Source organism: Ptiloglossa arizonensis, chromosome 9, assembly GCF_051014685.1.
Source record: "Ptiloglossa arizonensis isolate GNS036 chromosome 9, iyPtiAriz1_principal, whole genome shotgun sequence".
Classification (NCBI taxonomy): domain Eukaryota; kingdom Metazoa; phylum Arthropoda; class Insecta; order Hymenoptera; family Colletidae; genus Ptiloglossa; species Ptiloglossa arizonensis.
Genome location: NC_135056.1, coordinates 4021750 through 4042480, shown reverse-complemented (window position 1 = coordinate 4042480; position 20731 = coordinate 4021750). Strand labels below are relative to the sequence as shown.

The following is a 20731-nucleotide window of genomic DNA, read 5'->3' as shown; positions in this document are numbered from 1 at the left end:
TTTCACCGAGGTATTGGCCAAGATTGCCAAAACTCAAGACTTCGCATATGTTTATACATGTGGTTGTGATTTCGTACGGATGTGTAGTTCCGAAATTGTGAAAGCGCTGTACCGGTTATTACGAAATGTAGTCAGCAGTGACGAGGATTGGGGATATATACAAGGTACCCGGTAATATGTGGAACATCTTTCACAGATACGTATAACACTTGAAAAGAAAAAAATAAATTCATATAAACATATATCCTATCTGACCTGGTTCCCGAGTTACAGCGTGTGTAGCGTTCTAGTAACCTATATATTCGGTAAGTGTGTGAATGCAGTTATTGCTCTCACAAAATTCTACAGTTTTACGTGAGACGTTCTCCGTTACTGTCCCTCAAGTACTGTCACCATTATTCGCTTCCATATGGTCAACAATCCACTCTTCTAAAGCAACAGGCTTACTATTGGCCTATCTCTGGTTTCCCAGAGTCGGAAACTTGTTATCGGACAGAACCAGTATCTCGCAGGCGTTCGTGTAATGTGAAACTTGTTTTTACTTGACAGACGTTTATTAAGAAAGCGTTTCACGTAGGGACAGTCGTGTTATTTTGACTGCATCATGTTCGACAAGTCTGTACAGCATGTTTGAAGAAGATGGAACTAGTTGAAATACGCAAATTCGTTGTGCAAAGCACCATTTCGAATTCTCGGGATTCTTTATAGAGATATAAACACTTATAAATAATAATTTGATTTTTTGCTTAATGTAAAATAAATATTTAACAAAAATATCGATCCTAGCATTTCGTTCTTTATTATTGAACGTTTCAACCAATTTACTTTTTGGTCATCTTTAGCAATGAAACAAAGAGTTAGTCCAGTGTAAGATTACCAAAAATATGTCGAAGAATGTATAAGAAGTTAAACAAATTGGAACAGTCATGAGTACAAAATATTAAACGGTATATATCGGCGAAGAATACTTACAAAAGAATGGACAAATAGTTATTAAACATCAGAAATGGTGTCGACTTTTTACAACACGTGCAAAAGTAAATTAAGTAAAAGTAAATAATAATTCAATAGGCAAAATTTGGGAACTTTCACTTGAGGAACTCGGACCGAGTTCGAATAAAAGAGAATTTCTGTAGTTTAACACTTCACACTCTCCGCCAAAGTGCTTCCGTATTTATGAGTCAACGTTCATGGTATACAATTATTGCATCGTTAACTACTATAAAATTGTAACAACTTTTTAGTTAAAAAAGGAGAGGTGTCGTGTCGATCTATTATGTACTTTCTAACTTTAAGATAAGAAAGCACTGTAGCAGCTTGATACTTAAAAGTATTTTCGAGAATTTCTTTTAAACAAACTATGCAAGTACACCAAATTATTGCTTATAATTAATATGTATATATTTACGAGAGTAACAACAAATTTTCAGCCAAATTCATCAATCCAGTTCTGGTATATTCTTTGTCAAAATAAGCGCTGCAGCGAAATCGTTTTTCTGACGTTGACAGTGATTATACCATACGATTAATGTGTAAAATAAACAAATAAAATATTTATAAACTAAAAGCCTACGTCTATTAGAGCACTTAAGAAAAAGTTAATATCTCAAAGATAACAGAATGACGAATGTTGAAAAAAATTCTTAAATTTCATGTTTTAATTGGTTTCTTGATAAAAAAAATGTAAAACAAACTAGTTTTGCGTATGATAAATAACCTTACTCGTGTCAATCGAATATATAGTTTTTTTTTTATTTACTTCCAATGCAGTTGAAGGATGTTGTTTTGAGAAAAACACGTTTAAAATTTTAGTGACAAATAATTTACGAATAAAACTAAAATTTGTTAACTTAAAATTAGTCAGCTATTCCTGGATCATATAGTAGCTACTATATAGTATGTCTCAAGACTCATACGTGCTTTGTTGTATTCGGCACTTGCCTTTGCATATATTGTACATACGTTTCCCATTGATTTTTGAAAATATTGATAGAGTATTCCATAACAATATTAGTGACAATTTTTGCAATGTAAGTACCACTAAACAATGTTTTTAACGCAAATTTCCAAATAATGGTATTTAGACTCTCGTTATTACTTTGATTTAATGCGTCTAAACATTGCTTAAAGCGAATGTTTACGTTTTAACATTCCGCGGAATGAATGTTAAATTACATCCATACGCCTTAAGCGAAATACATTGGCAAAATGAGGGTCTTTAAAGTAAAGAAAGATTGGTTGCAATAAAACCGTATACCTGCAATTTGGGGAGATTGCACGCTTGACATCGCTTCACAAAAAATGCTATAAAGCAGTGATGAACAACCTTTCTTTTCCAGTGAGCCAAAATATTTTATATACATACCTAAATATATTAATGAACAAAATTTAATTTATGGAATGAAATTTGCTTTTTTCGATAATGAAACTTTTTCTTTTAATTTCTTTTCTTCTTTCCTATCGCGTACACACATATACAAATACTTACGTTACGCTTCTACAATAATTTTCTTAGGCTTGTTAGAGAAACTATCACCAACAAGGTATTTGGGAATAATGCAACTTTTTTTTATGTATCGTTAAAATACGATTGCTCGCATGAAATTGAAAAGTGGACTGACACAATCGTAACAACTAAGTACAATGACTCACGAAACTATCCTTACGCTATATTACAAGGAAATTTCCCTAACCTATAAATCTGTTTTTAACGAAAGTTTGTGTGCATGAAGAATATAATAGTGCATATGTGGAACAATTTTTTTTGTCCACAGGAAATTCTTTTAAAAAGGTGAAATCAAATCTCGAAAATTTTATCGGTTTTATATTTTTTTAATGTAATTTCTCTTGGAACTTTTTGCAACATAATGATGGAGCGCTAAGAGCTAAATATTTTTGGAATAAAAAGTTTTACTCTATTTCACACCTTTACAAAACTGTACTTGGAAAGTTGAAGAGAATATGGCACTATAAAGACTGATTTCATACGACTAGAGTGCTTGCAACGACTTTCATTTTCTTTACAACTTCGTAATTGTGCAAGATGAAGTAAAACTTTTCTTGCAAAAAATGTTCGGTTTTTAGCACTCTATCACTCTACTGAGAAAAAGTCCTGGAAGAAACTGTATGAAAAAAATAAAAAAAATGTTGAATTTTCGAGGCTTGAATTCTACCCCTCGAGAACATTTTTTATAGAGAAAAAAAATTGTCACATGAAACTCAGTATACTTTACATACACACAAGCTTTTATTAAAATCAGATTTACAGGTTAGTCGAATTTTCTTACAATATAGCATGCGAACACTTTCGTCAGCCACGAACAAGTATTTTTCAAGTAACTACTTATTGCGTGCTTCATATTGACAATAAATTATGTCACTTCAGTTAAATAAAGTGTAACATTTAGGTGGACCGTAAGTAAATATCGTCGGTCCGCAGAAAGAAGACAAACGAGTGTTTACATCCCCACTTCAGTTACACTAACTCTCCTGGAGTGGGGGTGTAAACACTTGTCTGCCTTCTTCTCACGAACGAATGGTAGTTGAAAGAACATATACACCCGCGGGTCGCAGATTGCTCATCACTACTACAGAGCATTCTTGAAACATGTCTCTTAAAACATGTTAAAGTAAGACAATTGATGTTTTCAATATTTTGGAATGACTTTCTCCCTTGAAGATTAATAAATTAAATTATCGCAAAATTAAGGGGACACCTGCGATGGTCCTCTTATGAGATAAATTGAATATCGATTATTTAGGTTTTCACAATTTTAAAGTAGGGATAAGAGTAAAAAATGGGTAGATTTTTATTTGAATAAATCCAATTTATAGCGATTTATTTACATCTATTCGGTCGAACAATTATATTTCTTTTCTTTATTGTGAAATATTTAATCCTGTTATTAAAATTCTAATTTTTATTCAACGAATAATCTATAAAATCTTGTACATCCTTTATTCGTTATTTGAAACAAATAAACAATGCTGAGTCACCGTACATCAAAAACTAAACAAAATCCGATTTTTCGTTGTGATAATACAAATAATTTATCACTTTGCAGTCTCATTATACGCCATGAATAAATAATTTATTATCTTACTACGGTAACTCTCGCTTTCAAATGACAATTTATATGTTTATATTATGTGTACGACCATTAACTCACGTAGCCAGCGGGTAAATTTGTTTTTTATGTTACATCTCATGATAATATTATAGGTGAGTCTCTTCCGATAAAAATTAATCCAAACACAGCCTTATTTAAGTTATTTGTAATTATACATTATATGAATCACTTTCGAAAAGTTTCTGATTACGTATAATTAAAAGTAGTTCGAATAAAGTCACGTTTGGACTAATTTTGGATCTTTATCGAGAAAACTTTACCAATCCATTGATAGTACCCTTATAATGATATAGTAAGAAATATACAAATTTTGATTTCGTATTAATGGTTGATCTAGCGGTATTTATCTGAAACCACATTGAAATTAGATCACCAAGTGGATACATGTAACGAGTGACTCGCTCGCTGTTATTTTGTCTGGCTTACTCTCGATGTATTTCATTCACTTTCTTTATCAAATGTTACAGGTAAAACGCTTCGGCTCGCGATGAACATTGCTAACTATTCTGCTCTCGAATAAACTGACAATGGTTTCGATATTGTCATGTGAGCGAAAAATAATATGTATATTTTGACTTTGATATCTATAAAATATTTTCTAACATATGTGTTATCTGACCATTTTCACCAATACTTATAATAAATAGTATTAGCGTACTTAATAGCTATACAAATTCTTAATGAGTAAGTATTATGTACTATTAGTACTGTACTCGTTTTTTTTTGTTTTTTCTGTGATTAATGCAAATTAATATCGTGTAGGTGTCAACTCGGTATTGATACTACTTAATGTTTACGTAAGTGTTATATAGTAATTGTATTATATGTTTTCAATATTATCGATGCGATATTGCAATATTTTCGACACTCACAGTAAACTTCTTTAGTATACAGTGATATCAATTCGGGAATTTTCACATCTGCTTTCTTGTAATAATCAAAGTATTATCTTCTTACAACGATGTATACGACTTGTAATATGTAGTTAGATGTATCAGAATTTATTTTCGAAAACAATGATACGTATTTAGTACGTGATAGGTACTTATTTTTAGAAAACATGAATCTAGATTCATGTAGATAGATTCTCAGAATGCAGTAATACGCGACAACTAGTGTTTCAAATGCATAATTATAAAATGGCCGAAAGGGAAACTTTGTGGTGGGGCTAATCTTTTGTAACCTTGAGTGGACAGTTGGTTTTGATCTAACTGTACACTCGACGCAGCCAGAACAGTAGGAGTATGGTAGAAAGTAGTCTCCCGTTTATGGAACTTTCCCCACTTATCAAGTCAATTCTTTCTTTGGCCCAAATGTAGTTTACTTATACCCTACATATAACGTGTAAACATTCCAATTCGTTGATATACCGGCCAAAGTAATCATCTTAATATCTAGTTATACATAATACTAAATTATTCTTAGTGCACTTGACAATACAGATACTTCATACGATCGAATAATATGTAAGTGCATATGAAATGGACAAAGTGAAAGTAATGATTGAATTTCAAAATAAAAGGATAAAAGTAATAAATTTATTTCGAACCGTACAGATTTTAATCAATATATTGCTCGAAGGAGCAATTTAAAGAAGAACATAACATAAAAGAAGAATGTAGAGGAATTAATAGCAAAGATAAAAAAAAGTTTGTTATATTTTATCTTCCCAACATAATTCTTTCTAAGAAAATTCTAAACAATTTAAAAAATAATATTCTTTGTTCGATTATTGCGAGTGTTTCCCTGTGTGTATTTAAAAAATAAAAATGTTCCTAAGCGACTCCATAGAATTAATGTACAGTTCACCAGGAAACTGATGCTTTCGATTCAAGTTTCTCTTATACGGTACACGTTTAATCGATTGCAGCGAGTTTCATAAGAAATGTAATGTTTGGCTTTGATCTTCGGTAATAATCTGATATTACCGTTGAGTGAGTAAAATATGCACAATACTAAGTATGTTAAAATTAGAAGCTGAAAATATCCAGTGACCTTTAAGAATGAGGTCCCGTGGTCATCTCAAGGTAGATCATCGACCGTGAGAAGTTCTCTTCTCCAATCTCCCCACTCTCTCCCTCTTACCATCACCCCCATTTTTCCCCAGTTCCACTCTCTACAGCTAGTCATACACCGCTGTGACATACTTCTGACTGGAATTTTTTTCAAACGCGTTCCATACTACAGGGTTCAACGATCCATCCGAGAGTATGATCTGTTACTCGGTAAGTACTGCTAGTAGGACACTGGTCTCGATAGCTCTTGGAACGTGTGCAAGGGCTGCTTCGGAAGTAATAGCCGCTCCTGGCCCACCAATTGTACGATCTCCGACTTGGGCGCACATTAAGACGACACGATGATCTTATTACGAGCATACACGCAATTAACAGTAATCGTAATATTAACATTTAAGATGCACTTGTTCAAATTGCACTCTAACTTGTTAAGCGTAAACATTAATTACTGTATTTAAATAGTAAACGTATAGTGCAAGAGACGAAGTGCAAGAGCAATTTGGAATCCTTTAATAAATTTGAATATATATGAAAAGTTAAACTAATTTCTTAACTTCGGTAATTTATAAATCTGTCGATAGCACAACTGATCGAGAAGATACATTTACTAAAAGACACTTGAAACGAAACAAAAGCCAAGAATAGTATTTTTTCTTCATTTTACAAAACTCGACAATTCATTTTTGTTAAAGGCACAATAATTGCGAAAACTTGAAACATTCAAATTAAATAAACGTTACCAAACTGCTCTAATATTTGATGAAATAAATTATGTCGGTATGAAACGAATGATTCGAATATTAATTTTTTTACGATTCGCACACATAACATATCACTATACGAAGTAGTAGATGATTCCTAAAAATTTGTATGTTTGCATACAAACGAGACCGACTTATACTAGGTTGTTCAATAAGATTCGTCGTTTTTTCCATTGTAAAAAGATACTATGACACTTCAACTTTGAACAACTGAAACAGAAGAAAAAATATTGACAGAAAACTTTTGTTTAGAATTTTCCACTATTTTCATAATTCAAGAAGATAGAGAAGGTCGGACGTATTAATCACCAAACAATTATACTTTAAAATATTTTTAAATACTGTAGATATTTTTATTCTTCCTCACAAATATTTCGTTCCATTAAGTTTATTAGATATTAATAGTAAAATGTACTGTAAAAATAATATATTTTTAAAGTACAATGCTTGGTGCATACACCACAGCCACTTCTTACCGTTAATGGAATTACAATGAAAAAAATTAAACAGCACAGCAAGTGCTGATAGCTTTCGTGTTTAATAACATTCATTGGTATTCGAATCGAACGCAAACATTCGATAAATATGAAAAATTCGTTCAATGAGCTTTCACCGAATCGAAAATTTCGAACGATATATCGATTACTTTGTTCTACTTACTTTCTCTGTCGTATTCATACCGGCACCATTATTTAAGGCAAACTTATATAAGCATTTCTCGTATGCCGTGCACTTTTTTTTCGTATTTTGTAAAGTGGGGTTCTCATTTTATGCTAGAGTTCCCCTCGAATGTGCGGTCACGTGCACGCAAAAAATTTGGAATCCAAGATTTTAGATGCGAAACTGGATTTCGACGAAAGAAGTGCCTCGCAACTGGAAAAATGAAATGCTAATCTTTTAAAAACTGTACATGTATACGAAACAACAAGAAAAGAACCGGAAATTTCCTTTTCGGTCACCAAGAATTAAATAAACAGAAAAGGAAACAGGAACAGACTAATCTACTTGCACTTTTTTCAGAGAAACAAACTTTATTAATCCATTAGATTAAGTAAATAAATTGGATAAAATCCATTTGTAACTCGTATCCTTGACAGCGATCAACATCATTGTGTTAAGTTAGATTTTAACAATATACATTTTCAGCTGCGTCTCGTCCTTTTACAAACTTGGGTAATTTTCTTTTATTTTTATTTTCATTAATCTACCTGCACACGTGCGTAATAAGAACGGTTAATAATAACAACAACAACAACCACAATAATAATAATAATAATAGTAGTAGTAGCGGTAGTAGTAGTAGTAATAATAACAACGGTAATAATAATACGCACACAGATGCATATATCTGAACTTTCACACATGCGTAATAAAGGGGTCCAACGATAATAATATTATTATTCGAAGCGAATGCGTGAGTGTATACGGTAACGTGGCGCAGGAAGTGGAAGCAAGCGCGCGAGGTACGTTTTTGGAAATGTAGGTAATCCGAAGCGTCCGAGAACGGATCTTCCCGAGTGGAAACCGGTCGTGTTTTCATCGAATGTTTTCGCACGCGGTAGAACACAACGCGAGAGGCCCCCACCCCCCTCCCCACCCTGGAAAAAAATGGGAAAACTTTGGAAATATCCAAGGACCGTCTACCTGTAATTTTTGGCGACCGCGAGAGAAGGTTGGAGCGGGAAGAGAAGAAGAGGAGTTGATGAGGTAGAGGGAGGTGAGGAGAGGCGAGGAGAGAAGAGAAAAGAAGAGAAGGGGCCAGAATGACACGGTTCGTGTGTTACTCATTGTTTTGCTGAAAGTGTAGTAGTAGGGCGCAATGGTGTTAACTGCGTATTTACTAAACGATGAAGGTGTGGTGGTAGTCGTTCTAGACGTCAGATGCTAGTGACGAAGGAAGTGGCTTTCATTAGTAGTGGTGGAGGTGGTGGTAGTGAGCGCGCGGCACACTTCGCGCTTCTCTTTGTAAGTTCTCACAGTATCACGCACCTCGGGTTACTCTCGCAGGTGAAACAAACCGTTCCTCTATTCAGTGCCGTGTACCGCCGCGGAATTATTTCTCATTCTCCATGATTATTCTGTAACCGTGTTTACAAAGGATCAAGCATCCAATGTGTTCAACCGCGAGCGTCGGCCCCGGCCTTGCGACTGTTACGAGAGTGTGATATGCAATTGAGAATATCTGTTCGAAGGACGAAACAGAGCTCCGTTTAAATTTCGGTTACGCCACGTGCGTCCCACCGATATACGATTTTTCAAATTTTCAAACCGCGGTCCACGCTTCGTCGACTCGTTCGGATCCCTCCAGTGCTCTGTCTGCGGTCGTGGTTCGGTAAATCAGGTAATTCCTCTTCTCTTGAAAACATCACTTTTTTCGTACCGAGAGGAAACGCTCGTTAAATATATGTGAACATTAATGATAAATTAACGGGTAATCGCACGCTATTGGTACTTGTTGTTTCAATCTTAATCGGATTATCGAACTCGCTGCGGTCACACGCAGCTTTGCGCTAATAATTGGTAAATATATGTTGATGTGATTTTTTAAAGCTTTACACGGACTGTTATCTGGACAAGTTTCCGAAGTTACAACGTAGAATTGTTTCGTTCGAATCAATTCGGTGTGATTCAACATTACGCGGAATAATTCAGTTGAATTTTTAACTTACACCACAGATGCTTCTTTTACGGTATCACTTTTACTGACACGATATGTTTATACTATAAAGTATATAAAAAGATTCGTGTCTAAACTGAAGTAACGTGAACTAAACTCTAAAGAGTAGAACAATGACAGTTGACCTTCGAGCCTTGAACTGAAACTATGTGACACGATTTAGCTGTGTTCTAACTTTTGTGAAAATCACAGTTTCATTTACATCGGGAAAACCAAAAGTAATACTTTGTTATTCGATATTTTTCCAAATTCTGAAAACAAGTCTAAAATTGTTAATTCTACGGTTCAATCGAAGATGATGCAGATTCGACGGATCAAATGATTCGAAAGTGCTCTACTAAAAGAACAAATAATATTCACTTAATAAAACCATATTTAATTAGATATACACTTGGATCGGATAAAGTATCGAAATTTCCTTTCTGTTTAAGAAATCTAAGAACCAAAGAAAGAAAAAGTCAAACGATTGCGTTGTCACTTTTGTGTCAAAATTAAAACGAACTCTTCGAGTTTATTAAAACTGCGATAAAAATATACGTAAAGAACATTCAAACATATTATGTGACGATTATATACAAAAAATAATTAATTTTTTGCATCATTTTTTAAATTCATATTTTATGTTTTCATACTGTCGTCTATACACAGCATTTTATATAATAATCTATAAAGAAATTACTTTACGTAAACTGGCTTAAAAAAAACTTGTTCATGCTATGCAAATGTCCTGGAGCATCGCCAATCATCTAACATCCAACCGCATTTTACCTGTCGGAATTGGAAGCACATTTGCATATTTGCGGTAGTAAGGAGAAATTTTTTTTCAAGCTAGTGTACATGTAACGATTTGTTGCAATAATACGACGAAACTGAAATTAAAATTTCAAAAAAGCATTACTATTATATTTCTGTATCATTCTCAACGAAATTTTGAAGTCAATTGAAAAGAAAGACACAGACGAGTAATCGAATGTTGATTGAAAAATTTCCTCCAAAAAATACATTGGAAAAAGTAGTATACAGCAAATGAATTATAAAAATGTTGGAGAAAGTATATGGGAAAATTTAAGTACGAAGAAAGCGCTATCGTTTCGATTCTACACTATTTAGTATTATATATTCTTGCTTTTCCACTGAATTAAGATAACATACATATTCAAATTGATGAAACGAAATTATAGAAAAAAAAACTCGTGAATATCAATTATAGATGATTCAATTATACTATACAATGGTAATGCATGTGTACCATCTATCTGCAATTAAGTAAACGATACTTGATCCGAAAGTTATTTTACAGTAACTATACAAAAATACTTGTGACTTACGTGTGAAAAATTCATGTGTAAACCATTTTACTGACAATATTAATAATATATGGATCAAATTGATTAATCACTGGTAATTATACAAATTTAATTCTGTTAATATATATACTTAAGAGAATAAGGAAAATTTTATGACAGTTACAATATATTGTTATGAGCACATGCTCTAGAGTTGCATATCACTCAAAAGGTCTTGGCTTGAAATGATCTGTTAACCTTTACAGATGTTTTAAGACCTCCTCATTTCCAGTTTTAATATTATCAATTTTTCTCTGCTAGAATTTTGTCAACGTGAATATCAAATTATATCATTTATTAATTTACGCGGTTTTTCGACTGTGTAATGACGACTCCTGGTTGCTAATTATCGAAAAGAAGTTTTCTGAATCATATACTAGGCATTGAAATCTAAAATATACAGTATCCTACGTAACTCTTACGCTTACACTCTATGTAATGAATTCACTTTGCGGTATCTTGTAGCATTCGAGATTCGTGTGCATTCATATTATATTCATAACATTCAATACAAATATTAACAGCATAATCTTTTAATCTTTTTATTACAGGAATATATTTTCGACAAACTAAGATTGAATTACAATTTATTATGATAAACTAAATTTGATGATAAACTAAAAGTAAACACAACTGTCGTAGCATTGTAGCCGACAAAAACTAATTATTACAAATTGATATTTTTAAATTTATTTCGTAGAACAGAATTATATTTACAAGAAAATAATTACAATTCGAAAATTTTTTATAACTTAAACAAGTTATTTCAATTTTTATACTTTTTGCTTCTTTTGTAATATAATTTTATATTATTTAGGGTCACTAAATTCGTTATAGTTTTTTGTTCCATTTTAGAATACAAAAATTTACGTTTGCGAGAAAGTAAAAATTTGTTTTTAATAGAGGATATGCCTACGAAAAATTTAATACAATTAAAATAATTTACCATAAAAACGTTTTCGTTCATTGATTCCACATTTCTGAATTCAAGCTCATTTCAAGCTCATAGTATATGAGCTCGGGTTGTTAAACATATCTTGAGATCAACTACAATACTATAGGGTCAAAAATACATAATGTCGTTTAAGAAAATCAAGATAACCTTGAGTTTTTATCGTAAACAAAATTGTTTGGAAATTTTTAACAATATAATTTATAGCCAATTCAAAACTGACCAAATATTGTATAAAATACTTTTTTGTCAGATCATCGGAAGTAATTGAAAAATCGAAGTAAGAGTTGTTTAGGAGACCCTGTATATCCTAAGAGATTAAAAGGTATAAATAGAAAAGACAATGTTTAAAAATATTTTAGAATCTTATACTATGCTGAGTATATCGTAATTGAAATATTTATATTACTACATTAAATATAACAGAACAATAAAGTTATATATCGACATACGATTTGAATCAAATACTGCACTTTATTTCAGAATTTTAACTGTATTTTTACATTCTGTCTCATAAATACTGCTAACCTTTACAGAGATTTTATAAAAGTCTGCGTTGATTGATCGACGAGTAATTTTGTCTCAATCCAATAATTGTAACCCAATTTTTTTGGTTGCGCCTTGTATTTTTAGATGCTCGTCGGATTCATTTAATACATAATTATTTTGGAACAGATCGATCTTCGTGATCGAAGTCACAAATACAATAAATAAGATTCCAATGTATGTACTGAAAATGTACGTATTTAATGTAAACCCGCTATGTTACCTGACCCTGAAATCTAAAACATTTGCGTTGTGTTTGTCTATGAAAATAAATTGTTTCGAGAGTGCATGTCATTTAATCAAATCATTTTCCTTCAACAGTAGAGTAGGTAGGTTATTTTAATTTAAATCTATATATTTTTTACATCATAGAGCAAAAGGGTATAACTGAATTATTTTAATTATGTTGCGTTTGTTGGATTACGTTGAAAAATTTGCAAATATAGAATATTTATAGTGATACTATTTGAGATAATATATAAAATTATTGAAGTTTGAACGTTCAACACCCTCAATGTTTATATTTGATTTTTTGTTTTGTTTCCTGAACCATTTTGTTGTATGCAAAAAATATCAAAAAGATATTTATTTCAGTAAAGCAAATATTCATAGGTTTAGTGTATAGTAGGACTTCTATTATTACATACAAGTAGTGGAAGGAGTAATCACTTAGCAATGAGTAAAATTGGAGGGGAAAGTAACTGGTAGTGCAACCATAGGTAGTGGGAATATACTGTGTAAGTGGTACTTCTTCTCATTGGATTGGTTATCTTGATTATTGCAGGAACCTCGATCATTGTAGGAATTTTCATCCCCGTGTTCTACTGTAGCATGTTAAATAGGAATAAGTGCCATACATTGGACGTTACGTATAATAATGTATAATTACGCGGAAAACGTATAAAATAAATGTCCTGTTAACACCTGCTTTTGCAAAATATTAATATCTGCAGTCATTTTTCTCGAGAAAGTTGACAAATTCAAAAATATCATTTCGTTGAATGTTATCCTATGTTATTTATCCGATCAATGTTGTCAGTCAAAAAGGAATTTCTTAGCACAATATTCCTGGTGGTCTCTATGTTGTAAAATATTGAATATAATTGTTTGAAGTATTATTTATAATTAATAAAAACATTAATAGTCGTAAAAAACATTAATGATTGAAGTTGAATAGTATTTCCATTGTTTGATTCGTAAAAATCTTCTAAAGAATGATAGTTTTGATCGGGATACTTTCTTAAATAAAATATCTTTATAGAGACTGCTGAAAGTTCAACATTTGTTCTAAAAGTTTAAATTATCTTTATATGTCATTAAGTAGGTATATTATTTCATATTTTACGGTGCAAGAACCAAACATCTGTTAGGGATACCATTCCTATACAATACACCTAATCGAGTATCTCCTTGCCACTAAACCTGGTTATTGCACTGATTACTTTTTAAAAAATGACATCTTCAGAAATAATGATTTCTAACACATCACTTGCTATTTCGAATGAAATATTTTCTTATACTTGAATCTTGTTTGAATCGCTAAAAACAACGTATATCCTGATTCCACACTTAGGTGACTTACTTTACTTACCGCTATATAAGTTTATCATTCCTATTACTTTGTTAAATAAATCATACTTGAAGAAAAAATATGTATATATACACACACAGAAAATATTAATCATAAGCAGAGTAATCATCTTTTTGGATATGATTTTGACCCGTCTTTAAATTATTAATGCCACTTTTACAGAAGTCACTCAGTTTATTTTGATAACGTAGTCCAATGTCGATTTCAGTATCTTTCAAATCGTTAAAATTTTTGGAATAAAAATTACTATAAATTTTGTTAATACTTGCATCACCCTACTTAGCTATATTTTATACTTGTATAATTCGAAAAGCAGAGTGCGGATAGTATAAATATTCCTTACGTTCATTTTTAACTGAAAAATATTAACTATCATTGCAACGACTAGTTGAAGATTGAATATAACTGGAAGGACACGTTTATCTTTACTTACTAGATTGTTCAATAAGTTTTAACGAACGACAAAACTTATTGAACAACCTATTACATTGCGTTAAAGCTTCATAGTTAAATATACACAGACTAATGAAAGAACTTAATATGTACAAGGGATAATAAAAAGATATTACAATTTTTTATTTAGGACATTTTTCAATCTACACATTAATAGTTTTCCCAAAATCTCCGTTGATTATTTATTCCAATGTTTTTGCCACTTCTGAAAACATTGGTGAAAGTTTTTTTTAATAAAAGTCTTCAAAAATTCACGTTCCGCATTGAAGCTGATTTCATTGTATCAACGTTAACTTTTATCGAAAGGACCGAACAAAAATTTCAAATATATGCATTTTCCATAAATGATCCACAGTTTATATTGGAAAATTTATAAAGATGAGAAACAATGAATTGTATAAAAAAAGTATAAGAAGAGAAAATTTCGTAGCATATTGTTTAAACAAATTGATATTTTGCAAAACTGTTTGGAAGCTTAACTTCATTATTTACAAGTAAGCAATGTTTATTTAAACATCTTTTTCCTACGTCTTATCATTTTCAAAATATCGAGGGAAATGTGCTTTTCTCCTCCAATTTTGAGGGTTGATATCGCCCCCTAGATATGGATAATAGCAGATTAAAAAAAAAATGTGTCAAATATTTTTCTAAGAACTATATTATACGTAAGTTTCATTAAAATCAACGATTTACACTTAAACGATGTACCTTGTGATTGGAATTTATTAGCGATGGTCATTCGATTGAACAGTTAAATTTTTATCGCTTATTGCGAAATATTTTGTGCTATAATTCAAATTCTAATGTTTTTATAACGAATTATGTTCAAAAAGTTGTTTAACTTTAATTATTATCTGAAAATTGTATAAAAAAGTAATGTTGCTTATCTTTGTACTTAATCCATTACAGGGGCAATACTGCAAACATCTGCTTACTACCACTAAAAGTACAGAAGGTATCATTTTAAACAGTGACCACCGACTATCGATTATCACTTCCTACTGATAATAACTGTTTATCGTAGTTAAATAAATTTGAGATAGGAGTAAAATTCTAAAAGGGGAGTTTACTATCCCCTTTTACTAAAAGGGGAGTTTAAAAAGCATAAAAGTGCTTTTTTAATGTACCTAGACTCAAATTACAGGGGCCAATAAATGTAAATATTAGCAGAATATTACTTGCAGAACATTAAGGATTTCTAAACATATCGACAATTTTTGATTTTGCTCTTCGATTATTTCTTCAAATTGGACAGTTCCTTATTTGTTAATAAAACCTAAAGTTCATTGTATTTATTATTAACAAGGAACATGTTTTATCACTACCATCCTCTCTCAATTTTTATGAAATTTTGTATGTTTGGATAAAAAAGAGATATGTATTCTTTTAACTACGATAATTGCAGTATAAGGAGTAAAACTACTCTCCAAAGTTTCAAACTTCTAAGGCTATCTTCAAAAAGGGATATTTCAAAAGTAAATCACTTAAACATTTCGTGCATCGGTAATTCTAAAACCATATTAATATATCTAACCAATATTTTTTATCCCAGACATCACTGACCGGATTTCCTGGTCAAACTATTCCAATATGTTCATTCATAGAAAGAAGAAAAAAATGCTTTATGAAAAAGTTATATCAAGAATTATGTATTAAGAATGAAAGGATAATGAAATTTCTCTTATTGTTAGTACGGTACAGACCATGAATAAGTCGACGATATTTATTTAAGCTTTGCTACTGCAAAGTATTAATGCAAAAAATTAAGATTGCATTTCTTGAGACAAAGCAAAATCGACAGAAAATTCTTACAATTTAAATTCAATTTTTCAACAATACAATATTGTGTTGATAATAGTAAGTAATTGATAGAAATTACACTGATTTCTTCCAACCACCCCAAATAGTAAATACAGCTCGTTTAAACATATTACACAAATATCGTTGATCTATTCTTAGCCTGTATCTTAATAATAATAAGACACATTTTGTTTGCATTCCTTTATATTTTATATTTTCATAATAATTTTTCTACAGATAGGTAATTTACATTACAATCTAATGGAGCATGTAAATTACACCGTCAAAATGTACTTTCAGCATAGTGTACACTCCTAATTAAAATGTTTCTAGAAATTATTTTGTGTATTAAAACTTTCCTTTTTTAAAGTTACGAGTAAAATTATAAATTTTAAGCGAGAATATAAAATATGAGAAGGAAAATGTAATAATTTGATAATGGGAACAAAACATTTTTTATGACGATTTAAGTAGTTGACAATTTTTGTACATTTTTATTTCATTTATTGTATGATACGATCAAAATAAATACGTATGACGATAATCATTAACATAAAAATTTCAATCACCGAAGATATTGATTACATCTAAAAGTGGAAGAAGATTTGGAATGTCTGGCTAACCATTTTTATACAAAATACTTTTAAACATTTGTCTTCATAAATTTCTACAAAACCTGAGAGATTCACGTCGTCCTTAACAGCTGTGTTGGGTAGTTTGCTAGCGTCAAGTACTCATAATAAGAAGGTCGTGTGTTCGAATAACCGCATTTGAGCTTTTAGTCTTCTCTTCTTGACATTATTTTTTGTCACATTGCTTTTTATATTTCAACTTTCCTCTTTAACGGTATAATGTACAGGGTGCGTCTCGCAATTTTATCGTGTCAACTTCTTACGATACTATTTTTTCCGCAGATGCAACGATGCACCCACAAAGTGCAACTACGCTATTGTTTTAAATCGAATCACATGTTTCAGTGCTATATACCGTATTGCAAATTTTTCAATTACGTTTATCTAATATTGATAAAAATAAACAAATGTAACAAATTTGTAAACACTGATCACTAGACTGTAAATTTCATGTCTCTTTTGCGTTTCCAAATATGAAAAACATATACAAACTTATGCAGAATATATGCACTTCTGCAGAATAAAATATCTATTTAATATTATTAATAGATATTTTAATATATGGAATATTTATCTACGTTTTGTGTCTACTTTCCATATTAACATAAATACGTTATGAATGCATAGAATCCGCAATTTAATAATCATCGTACTTTTTATACATAAAGTATATTGGGGATTTATATAAACGATATACATGATTTTGCGAATTTCACAAAACATTGCATAGTGAAAAATGTACTGTTTTGTAGCGTTTCGTCTTTAAAAGTCGCTAAAATAAAAAAAGGAGCTAATATAAAATAAGAAAGAATGACTTATGTTAGAGTTTAGTATCAATGAATGTTGAATTTCTATTACAAACTATAAATTACAATAATATCATGTTCTGAATCATAATAAGACGATTATACATAAATGCAGAAACACTGTTATTATACCAGTAAACAGTCGTAAACACAAATAATTTAAATGTGCACATATATTTACAATTTTGTGCTGCTTATATTATAAATATTAGAGTGACCCATTAAGTATTAAACATTTCAAAGTTTTAAGTCAGAATCATAACAAAAAGTAATTTGATGTATTAAATTATCTATCATACAGTTTCTTTGAGTACAAAAAAATCCACTTCTACATTTGATAAACAATTGCTGGCAAAAATTATAGTTGTTATTATGTAATTGTAGTTTTATTTCCAATAATGGCATAAAAGCATGAAAAAAAAATAAATTTTTAAAAAGTAATATATATTTTCGTAATCACCGTGAAAACAACTTTTGCAGCAATGTAGCAATACATATGTACATTTTATTTCGATAGATAGTTTAAAAATCTTAAAAATAAAAATGACTAAAATCTCGCAATATTTTCCGGGATATTTTAATGACTGATTTACGTAAAGAATCATGTTATTAAAATCAATTCAATTCTCGGTAGTGGACTTTTATTATCGAATTACGTTATTTTTTCATACACAGAATGCCTCGATTGATGTTTATCTTAATCTCCATGCTTGGAGCATTTCATGGAACTGCAGCTGCTTCGCAACACGTTAACAAAGATCTCTCCAACCAGTACAATGCTCGTTTTCACGCTTACGAAGAACCGTACAGTATCGAGTTCACATATCATAATTACGAGCAAATGAGTCGTTTTCTACGAACAACGTCTCTTCGTTTTCAAAACTTAACTGCCTTATACTCTATAGGAAAATCTGTAAAAGGTATGCTTCATAAAACTTCCTTTAATATTATTTCTTATCATTTTTATCATTTTATTTTTTCACTGACATAATGAACGTATATTTATAATTAACTACCTATTATTATATTTATCATTTTACCATTTTTATGCCAACCCATACTTCATTGATTAATCATTACTTGCATTTGTAACTTTTAACGCTGAATGCATAATTTTTTCAATTTTTCTACTATTCTGTTTATTTAAAGGAAAGTGGTGCTAGAAATACAGGAAAAATAATGAACAAAATAATTTTTAATTTCTCAATCATTTTTATTTTCATCTAACATTAAAAGATTTGTATAATGTGTAATATCTGAAAAGCGAAGAGTCAATAAATACAAACCACTATTCACACGTGATTTGATATTGATATGCGTAATACAAGGTTACTGATGTAAAACTGAGTCGATGCAAATACACGTTCTGCACCAAAGCAAAATTTACATATATTTATATTCATCATTATAGTAGCAAAACGAAAATAAATAAAAAATTTAATTTTTCAGGTCGCGACTTATGGGTAATGGTTGTTTCTTCCTCGCCATACGAACATATGATTGGAAAACCTGATGTAAAATATGTAGCCAATATACATGGAAATGAAGCCGTAGGTCGTGAGTTGATGTTACATCTGATTCATGTAAGTAATCACACAATACACTTTATACAGTTATTAACCTAGCCTTGATAGAAATGCTCGAGAAAAATACTCTTATCTTAATTATTTATATTAATTTTTATAAAATTTATGAAAAGATTCTTTCTTGAAAATGGATGTACAAATTGTATTGTCATAAACATGTTGAAAAAATACTAAGACTTTTTTTTTATATTCGAATTATAAGAAATACTCTTCGACTTAGTTAAATAAAAATGGAGTAAATTAAAGTATCGATTTAATAAATAAGTTCAACAAATGTATCATTAAGAAGTACATGTTCGTGTATATAATATTCCATGAAAGTATTTAAAATGTTAAAAATTATTTATCCTATTAAAACCTGTTTAACCGACTTTAAAGGATCTTACATTATATATCATAAAATTTATTTGAACATTTTCTATAGTTATAAGTAAATAGAGACATGTAGCATTTCATTTGAACAAAACATTTTAAAATGTTCTTCAATTCTTTCTACTAATTATTATCTCTCTGTAGAAAATGTCTATAATGTATTCAGTTATACGATGGAGCAAATATTCTAATATAAAGCTAACAATAAGATGCATGTTTCAGAGATGAAATAATGCGTGCATGTTTTTCTGCACGCTGTACTTTTCAAATACTTAAATCCTGTTCTTCATTTTCAGTACTTTGTAACGAATTACGGATCGGATCCATACGTTACATGGCTCTTGGACAATACTAGAATTCATATTCTTCCATCAATGAATCCTGATGGCTTTGAAGTTTCAAAGGAAGGATACTGTGAAGGTGGTCAAGGCAGGTAAGCTGTTCCAAATTTTATTAATATTTTGAAAATTAATCGGAAATAAATTTGTTCTTGTTTTTCCTGTAAAAAGCACTATAATCTAGTAGATTTCAATTCATAATCGAACATACGTATGTATATACCAATTGAATGCAAAAACTCTAAAAAGCAGAGAAAGAACATACACGAACTATGGTACGTGTACGAGTAGATTACATCTCGAGTTATGGCAGGCAGGGGCAATCTTGTCAGGCGCAAACGAAATGCGTGTACAGTAAATTCTCTTACATTGTCTCTATTGGTCCTTCCTTTAGATTATCTACGCATTATTTCTATACCTATTTAATATTTACGCGTAATAATACGTGTAATACGTCACACGACGCAATTCTTTTGACGAAACATTCACTGTTCAGCTGTAATAAAATAATACAGTTTTGTCTCGTTATAGTTCGTCATTGTAATTACAGCGACGAGTGCAACTGACTGTAAGTGAACGAGAAAGCACATGACGGTAGCAAATCATAAAGTTCGCTTGTATCTTTGATAACTAATGTTATATTACAACGATCTTTAAATTTCGTTAACCAGCCCCTACTGATATTGAGCGAAGATGATATCCCAATTTCATTTTCTATTTCCAATG

At 30.8% G+C, this 20731-nt stretch overlaps 1 protein-coding gene across 1 annotated transcript in view; it reads left to right on the top strand.

Moving 5' to 3' along the window:
* The first annotated feature begins 8842 nt into the window (after nucleotides 1–8842).
* Nucleotides 8843–20731, top strand: part of LOC143150921 (carboxypeptidase D) — a 31693-nt gene continuing 19804 nt past the window's right edge. Inside the window, exons 1-4 of the mRNA XM_076319517.1 lie at nucleotides 8843–9247; nucleotides 18385–18629; nucleotides 19159–19292; nucleotides 19964–20100. Of these exons, the coding sequence (XP_076175632.1) occupies nucleotides 18386–18629; nucleotides 19159–19292; nucleotides 19964–20100 (515 nt within the window). The 5' untranslated portion in view covers nucleotides 8843–9247; nucleotide 18385. The remainder of the gene's footprint in view (nucleotides 9248–18384; nucleotides 18630–19158; nucleotides 19293–19963; nucleotides 20101–20731) is intronic.